The following is an 8909-nucleotide window of genomic DNA, read 5'->3' as shown; positions in this document are numbered from 1 at the left end:
AACTGCCTGATGCATAACAGCATCCCAGAAGTTCCTGAGGGGTTACTGCCACTGCCATTCCAGGATCCTCCTCGGCTGGTTTGTCTCAGTTCTACAAGCAGCTGAAGAGTGCTCTGGGCCCTGCAGGAGGCAAGGACTGGGTCCAAATCTCCTCTGGACACTGAGCCCTGTACAAGGCCCTGGCGATTCAAATCAAAACAGACCCTGATCTCCAAGAAACTACATCCTAAGTGGGGGCATGAAACCAGTCTGGAGATAGGGAAATGGAAACAAAGCTCAGGACTTGGAATTAGTGGGACCTTAAAGGTAATACAGATGAGGAAACTGAGGCTCAGACAGCTTAGAATGACTTGGTAAGGGTCATAGGTAGTAAGTGTCATTGGGAAGACTTGAATCCATGTCTTCCTGACTGTGGGCTTGGCTTTAATCCATGGTGATCCCCCACCTCACAAGGACCTGGTAGGGTCAAGGAAGGTCTTGTATAGAAGGGGGCCTTAATCCATAATGACCCCCCTACCTTACAAGGACCTGGTAGGGTCAAGGAAGGTCTTGTATAGAAGGGGGCCTTAATCCATAGTGACCCCCCCACCTCACAAGGACCTGGTGGAGTCAGGGAGGGACTTGTGTAGAAGGGGGCCTTAATCCATAGTGAGCCCCCACCTCACAAGGATCTGGTGGAGTCAGGGAGGGTTTTGTGTAGGAGGGGGCCTTAATCCATAGTGACCCCCCCACCTTACAAGGATCTGGTAGGGCCAGGGAGGGCCTTGTGTAAAAGGGGGCCTTAATCCATAGTGAGCCCCCACCTCACAAGGACCTGGTAGGGTCAGGGAGGGTTTGTATAGAAGGGGACCTTAATCCATAGTGACCCCCCACCTTACAAGGATCTGGTAGGGCCAGGGAGGGACTTGTGTAGAAGGGGGCCTTAATCCATAGTGACCCCCCCACCTCACAAGGACCTGGTAAGGTCAGGGAGGGCCTTGTGTAGAAGGGGGCCTTAATCCATAGTGACCCCCCCACCTCACAAGGACCTGGTAGGGCCAGGGAGGGACTTGTGTAGAAGGGAGCCTTAATCCATAGTGACCCCCCCACCTCACAAGGACCTGGTAGGGCCAGGGAGGGCCTTGTGTAGAAGGGGGCCTTAATCCATAGTGACCCCCCCACCTCACAAGGACCTGGTAAGGTCAGGGAGGGCCTTGTGTAGAAGGGGGCCTTAATCCATAGTGACCCCCCCACCTCACAAGGACCTGGTAAGGTCAGGGAGGGCCTTGTGTAGAAGGGGGCCTTAATCCATAGTGACCCCCCCACCTCACAAGGACCTGGTAGGGTCAGGGAGGGCCTTGTGTAGAAGGGGGCCTTAATCCATAGTGACCCCCCCACCTCACAAGGACCTGGTGGAGTCAGAGAGGGTTTTGTGTAGAAGGGAGCCTTAATCCATAATGACCCCCCCACCTCACAAGGACCTGGTAAAGTCAGGCAGGGTTTTGTGTAGAAGGGGGGCCTTAATCCATAATGGACCCCCCACCTTACAAAGACCTGGTAGGGTCAGGGAAGGTTTTGTGTAGAAGGGGGGCCTTAATCCATAATGGACCCCCCACCTTACAAAGACCTGGTAGGGTCAGGGAAGGTTTTGTGTAGAAGGGGGTGTTGGGGCTGTTGCTCTGAAGAAACTAGGTATTAGGAGAGGCTCTGAGGTAAGGAAGAGGAGGAGCATGGAGGACAGCTGCCTGGTCACCTTTTCTGTCATCACCACTACTATCACTGTGTCACCTTTATTGATCAGATTGTCTGGATGTGACTGGCACTATGGCCCATCAACCCTCACTGACGTAGCAACCTCCACTTTGGGAACTAAGCAAAGCTGAGCAGTCTAAGCCACAGGGTTATAAAATTTGGAGCTGAAAATGATGTCAGCATGAGTCTGACCATATCCCTCCCCACTGTGACTATGGCAAGTCATTTACTATCTCTGGTGCTTAGATTTCTGGGCCTGGAGTTAGGAAAACCTGAGTTCTAATCTGGCCTCGACACATAATAGCTGTGTGACCCTGGACAAGCCTCTGCCTCAGTTTCCTCAACAGCAAAAAACGAAACAAAACAAAACAAAAACAATCCCACTCCCATCTCTCAGGGATATAGAAAGGATCAAATGATATATTTGTAAAGTGCTTAGTATAATGTCTGATATGCATATATATAATGTTAATTTTTTTTCCTTTACTAAAGTTTTGTAAAACGAGGGGGTTGGATTAGATGACCTATAAAATCTGTTCTTATCTCTAGATCAGTAATCCTAATCTAATCCTTCTCTTTTTATTGAAAAGGAAACTGAATACCGTGAAGGTTAGTGAGGAACCATCAAGATTTAAAACTAGGTTTTCCACTATGCCCCACTGACCTCCTAATGCTCCCTATATATCTGTTCCAGGACCTGGATTTTTCACTTACTCAGTGACTTAGGTAATACCTTCCCTTCTCTGAGACTCAGACTTGTCTTCTATAAAATGGGGAAATTCGACCTGTTCTACTTCCCTCTCAAGGATGTTCTAGGAAACAAGAGGATGTGTGGGAAATGGGTGGTGAATCTTAAGGCCCATTGTAAATGTCAATTATTATTATTTCTTTTTCCTCATCCTGAAAAAAAAATGAGGAGACTGGATGAGTGACCCATGAGATTCATTCTACAGTCAATTATGGTCAATAATTACCAAGATTGGTGAGCCCACCTCCGCTTGCCCAAACCCAAGTCAGGGAGAGGAGGGGAGATTTCTCTGTGAATCTTCCCCATTTCTTATTTCACTCTTCCCTTTAGCATCATCTAATGCTGTCATCTCACAACATCATGGCCTGAGCTTGGGAGATCTAGAGGATTGGAACAGATGCCATTCTATGTCCCAAGGGTCTTTCCACCTCTGACTATCTATGCTGTAAATTTATGTTCTAAGGTTCTCCCAGCTCTGACATCCTGTGTTCTAAGGTCCTTCCACTTCTAACATTCTCAGTTCGGAGATCACTTCCAGCTCTGACATTTCTCCTTGTAAAGTTCTTCCCAGCCCTTCCCCAGGGCCCTCTTCTCCTTGACATTCTCTCTGTTCTAGGGTTCTCTTCCTTGACATTCTGTGTTCTAAGGGCCCCCTCCCTGACATTCAGGGTTCTCCGAGCCCCCTCCCTGACATTTGGAGTTCTCCACACCCCCTCCCTGACATCCTAGTTCTAAGGGCCCCCTCCCTGACATCCGGGTTCTAAGGGCCCCCTCCCTGACATCCTGGTTCTAAGGGCCCCCTCCCTGACATCCGGGTTTAAGGGCGCCCTCCCTGACATCCAGGTTCTAAGGGCCCCCTCCCTGACATTCAGGGTTCTCTACACCCCCTCCCTGACATCCGGGTTTAAGGGCGCCCTCCCTGACATCCAGGTTCTAAGGGCCCCCTCCCTGACATCCTAGTTCTAAGGGCCCCCTCCCTGACATCCGGGTTCTAAGGGCCCCCTCCCTGACATCCTGGTTCTAAGGGCCCCCTCCCTGACATCCGGGTTTAAGGGCCCCCTCCCTGACATCCTGGTTCTAAGGGCCCCCTCCCTGACATCCAGGTTCTAAGGGCGCCCTCCCTGACATCCTGGTTCTAAGGGCCCCCTCCCTGACATCCTGGTTCTAAGGGCCCCCTCCCTGACATCCCGGTTCTAAGGGCCCCCTCCCTAACATTCAGGGTTCTCTACACCCCCTCCCTGACATCCTGGTTCTAAGGGCCCCCTCCCTGACATCCCGGTTTAAGGGTGCCCTCCCTGACATCCCGGTTTAAGGGCGCCCTCCCTGACATCCGGGTTCTAAGGGCCCCCTCCCTGACATTTGGAGTTCTCCACACCCCCTCCCTGACATCCTAGTTCTAAGGGCCCCCTCCCTGACATCCTGGTTCTAAGGGCCCCCTCCCTGACATCCAGGTTCTAAGGGCCCCCTCCCTGACATTCAGGGTTCTCTACACCCCCTCCCTGACATCCGGGTTTAAGGGCCCCTCGCTGACATTCAGGGTTCTCTGAGCCCCCTCCCTGACATCCGGGTTCTAAAGGCCCCCTCCCTGACATCCGGGTTCTAAGGGCCCACACACACACTGGGTGTAAGAGCCTCCCAGCTCTCAGTCCCTGCCAGGTTTGACATTCTCTGTTCTAAGGTCACCTCCAGCTCGGACTCCCGGCGCTCTCACAGAGCACGTTCTAGACCCTTCCAGAGCAGACATCCCCCGTTCCATGACCCCGGCCCCGTCCCCTCCGCCTCTCCCAATTCCCATCCCCGTCACCGGGTCCCAGAGTCCGCATCGGCGTCACCCAGACGCGTCACCCGGTCCCCGCCACCGTCGCTGTCACACGCCTCGCGCCCCCTCCCTCTCCCTGCTTCACCTGCATCATCCCCATCCCCGTCACGGTCTCGCCTACGCGCGCGCGTCCTCTCCGCGCCCCCCCACCCCCCAGCTCCCCCCTAGCCCCGCCCGCCAGGCCCGGCCCGCAGAGGGCGCTGCCTCAAGGACGGAGCGGGAGGAGGCGGGGCCGGGCGCTTTTTATGAATGGGGAGCCGCCAGCGCGAGGCCTCATTATCATGCCGCGCGGCGCGCGCTGCGCTGCTTCCCGCGAAGCCCATTGGCCGGGCCGGGCCGCTGACGTCAGAGAGCAGGCGGCTCAGGGCGGGGCTCGGCGCGGGTGAGTCACGCCGCTCCGCTAGGCGGGGGCTTCAGTGACCCAGGCACAGACCACGGCGGCCCCGCGACGGCTGGGACCCCCGATCTCTGCTGCTGCCGCACCGGACGTCCCCGGCCCGGGAGCGCGGCCTCGGCCCAGCCCCGGCTCCAGCCGCAGCCCCGGACCCCGGGACTGGTGAGTGACGGCCCCGTCCGGGACCCGGGTCCGGTATGTAGCGCTGCGGGAGCCGGGGGTGCCCGGCCTGGGTGAGCCAGAGCTGGGGGGTCCCGCAGCGAAGGGGGCGGGCTGGGTCCCTGCACGACCCGGGCGGACCTGCGCGGCGGGCCGGGGGGCACGGGCTCCGGGGCGGGACCCAGGTGTCCGGCCGCCCCGGGAAGCGTCCCGGGCGGTGCGCGAGGGGCTCGCTGGGGGGGGGGGGGCGGCGGGCTTGTGGGGACGGGGCCGGGGTCCTGGTTCGGGGCGCGGAGGTCGGGGCCGGGACCTAGAACACGGTGTCCGGGTGGGAGAACAGCCCGGTCTGTGGCACCTTCAGCCTGGGGAGGGGGGGCTGTGAGCGAGTCGGGGGAGGGGACGCCACCTCCTGAACTTCTTAGACTCCGCCAGCATCTCGGCTCCTTAAGATGACCGGAGCGGCAGGGAACCCCCCTTTTCTTCCTCGGACAGGCTGGGGGTTAGACCCGGTTTTGTAAGGGACTCACCTGAGGGGAGCAGCGTGTGGGGAACCCCGGCCAGGGTTACACGAAGGGAAGGGAAGGGGTGACCTGGGGTCCCCAAGATTGGGGAAGGTTTGCACAAGCCCCTCCCCCACGCAGCACCCCGGTGTAGTAGGAGTATTACAAGGCCAGCCCTTGAGACGGGACCTCCGGGATCTCACTCGCCTTCCTTCCGCAGGTCCCACGATGCAGGGGGCAGGGGGCCCCCTGGACTGGCTGGCGTCCGGGAACGAGAGCGGCGGGGAGTCCCCCCGGGACCCCGGCCCCGCCTCCCCCCTGCCCCTCCCCACGGCCTGGGACGTGGCGCTGTGCATCTCCGGGACGCTGGCGTTCTGCGAGAACGCGGTGGTCGTGGCCATCATCGTGGGCACGCCGGCCTTCCGGGCCCCCATGTTCCTGCTCATCGGCAGCCTGGCCTCCGCAGACCTGCTGGCCGGCCTCGGGCTCATCCTGCACTTCGCCTCCAGGTACTGCATCGGTTCCCCCGTGCTGAGCCTGGTCCTGGTGGGCGTCCTGGTCACCGCCTTCACCGCCAGCATCTACAGCCTGCTGGCCATCACCGTGGACCGCTACCTGTCCCTCTACAACGCGCTCACCTACTACTCCGAGACCACGGTGACCAGGACCTATGCCATGCTGGTGCTGGTGTGGGGGGGCGCCCTGGGCCTGGGCCTCCTCCCCGTGCTGGCCTGGAACTGCCTGGATGAGCCGGCCTCCTGCGGCGTCGTCAGCCCCCTGACCAAGAACCACCTGGTGGTGCTGGCCGTGGTCTTCTTCATGGTGTTCGGCGTGATGCTGCAGCTGTACGCCCAGATCTGCCGCATCGTGTGCCGCCATGCCCAGCAGATCGCGCTCCAGCGGCACCTGCTGCCCGCCTCCCACTACGTGGCCACGCGCAAAGGCATCGCCACCCTGGCCGTGGTGCTGGGGGCCTTCGCCGCCTGCTGGCTCCCCTTCGCCGTCTACTGCCTGTTGGGCGACTCGCACTCGCCCCTGCTCTACACCTATCTCACCTTGCTCCCGGCCACCTCCAACTCCCTCTTCAACCCCGTCATCTACGCCTTCCGAAATCACGACATCCAGAAAGTGCTGTGGGCCGTCTGCTGCTGCTGCTCCTCCGCCAAGGCCCCCTTCCGCTCCCCGCTCGCCCAGCGACGTCTAGCCGGGGTCCCCTCCCAGCGCTGTCCCTGCGGAGTGGTGTCAGTTCTGTCCGCCTCCGTCTCCCCTCCTGCCCCCCTCCCCAGGCACAGCATTGTGCTGCTTTGGAACGCTTTGTCTGATTGGGAGGGCTCCTTCTCTCCCAGTCCCGTCCCTGCCCGGACCCCCAGGCTCCCCCAGGGGTCTTTGGCAATGCCGGGTCTTGAAGGGTCTGTCCCTCTCCCCACCTTATTTCCTGTGGCTTGGCTAAAAAGCCAGTGAGTTTTGTGTGTGATGGACCAGGGAACCCTGGGCCACTGGGCCACCTGGAGAGAGAGAGAGAGAGAGAGAGAGAGAGAGAGAGAGAGACAGACAGACAGACAGACAGACAGACAGACAGACAGACAGACAGACAGAGACAGAGAGAGAGACAGAGACGGAGAGAGAGAGAGAGAGAGAGAGAGAGAGAGAGACACAGAGACACAGAGACAGAGAGAGGGAGAGAGAGAGAGAATGAGAAAGAGAAGAGATTTATGTATATACACATACAAAAGACCCTATTTATTTATTTATCTAAATATTTATTTATTTATTTATTTATTTGTGTTGGTGTATCTATTTATTGGGGGGAGGGGTAGAGGGAAGGGACCTTGACCTTGCAAACCAATCCCTGTCACCCACATACCTTTGTTCTTTGGAAGGGGGAGGGGGGAGGGAGAGAAACCATTTATTTTGTTAGTTTTGTTTTTTTAAAACAAAGATATGAGACACCAGAGCCCCTGGCCTCCACCCTTCACCCCTGACCTCTCATCCTCAACCCCTGGGGGTCTACAGGGGCGGAGGGAACACACCAGCTTCTAGGGGTTTATTTTTTTAAGCCATCCTCCCAAGGAATGGAGAATTCTGGACAAGTTTCCTTGGCTCCAGCCTTCTTTGGAGCTGTGCTGTCCTCTGGTGGTTACCAGTGGGAACTGCAGACTGCAGTGCCATGGCTTGAAGTGGGCGTCTTTTTCCCTCTCCTTCCCCCCCCCCCAATTTCTTCTCTCTTCCACATCCACAGTGGGCAACTGGACACCCCACTCCTCGTGCAGGGTCACAATCATGTCTTTGTGCCAGGAAGCCCACCACTAGGGGAAGGTTGGCCATGGGATGCTCCGTCCCCACTCCTTGGAGCCCCTCTCACCTTGGGTACAGTACCCCCTTCCCAATGCCACACTCCCTTCCCCCATCTCCTATACTTTTTTCCTGATCCAGATTCTAAATAAAAACATAATTTTGTGATAAGAAGTGCTTGAGTTTGTGTCTGTCTGCCATGGAGGGGGGGCGAAAAGAGAATTGACAGAATTGATGGAAGGCTGAGAGGGGATGGTTCAATAGAGGGAAAGATGGGGATCCAGAGATAGAGCTCGAGAGCGTTGGGTTCAGAGCCGGTCGGGGCCTCCTGAAAGACCAGGCCGGGGCCAGCTGCAGGAGGTAATGGAGGACACCTAATCCCTGATATCATTTTCAGCTGAGTTCCATTGCTCATCTGGGCTGTTCCCCAAACAGCTGTGCTCAGACCCTCCTGCAACACCGCACGGGGAAGGAAGGAAAGGCCAGGACCTTTGGAGGCCGTCACTAGCCTGAGCTCTGCCCCATCAGCTGGCTAGCGTACCCAGGTGGAACCCAAGGCTCATAGGAGCCTGGGTCTGGAGAACTCTATTTTGGAAGGAGTTGGAACATAGGGCCCGGTCATCCAGGACCTCCTTGTGACCATGGCTCCTACTGTAAGATGATCAGGGGCCAGCCTGAGCTTTGGGGGTGGGGGCAGTTTCTGTATGGGGTCAAGATAAGGGCTTGGTCTCCATGGGGCTGGGGTCTGCCTCATGCTTCAGAGCTCAATCGGTTTTAGCAATTGATAAATCAGGCTTTGGGCTCAGTCTGGGATCTGGGGTCTGGGTCCAGAGCAGCAGAGAAACATGGCACCATGGTTCATATTAGATCTGGAGTCCTGGCAGACTTAGTAAATATAGGCAAGTCAACATCATTTCTGATGAAAGCAATGTCACTAGCACAGGAAGAAAGAAAAGAGGGAAGGAGGGAAGAGAGGGAGGGAGGAAGAAAGAAAGAGAGAGGAAGAGAGGAAGGAAGAAAGGAAGGGAGAAAGGAAGGAAAAATGTGTTAAGAGCCTACATGTACTAGGCATTGTGCTAAGTGCTTTGTAAAGATTTCATTTGATCCTCACAACAAGATAAGGTCAAAATGGGTTCATGATATAGACATAAAGAATGATATTATAAACAAATTAGAAGAACATAGGATAGTTTACCCCTCAGATTTGTGGAGGAGGAAGGAATTTATGACCAAAGAAGAACTAGAGATCATTATTGATCACAAAAT

At 56.6% G+C, this 8909-nt stretch overlaps 1 protein-coding gene across 1 annotated transcript; it reads left to right on the top strand.

Moving 5' to 3' along the window:
* Window positions 1–4690: 4690 nt before the first annotated feature.
* Window positions 4691–6638, top strand: GPR3 (G protein-coupled receptor 3). The gene is given in 3 exon segments (XM_074297626.1): window positions 4691–4854; window positions 5572–6533; window positions 6535–6638. Coding segments are annotated over 2 exon segments (975 nt in total). The 5' UTR covers window positions 4691–4854; window positions 5572–5579; the 3' UTR covers window positions 6556–6638.
* The last annotated feature ends 2271 nt before the right edge of the window (window positions 6639–8909 follow it).

This window comes from Sminthopsis crassicaudata, chromosome 3 (genome assembly GCF_048593235.1).
Source record: "Sminthopsis crassicaudata isolate SCR6 chromosome 3, ASM4859323v1, whole genome shotgun sequence".
Lineage (NCBI taxonomy): Eukaryota > Metazoa > Chordata > Mammalia > Dasyuromorphia > Dasyuridae > Sminthopsis > Sminthopsis crassicaudata.
This window is presented reverse-complemented; position numbering and strand designations above follow the sequence as displayed.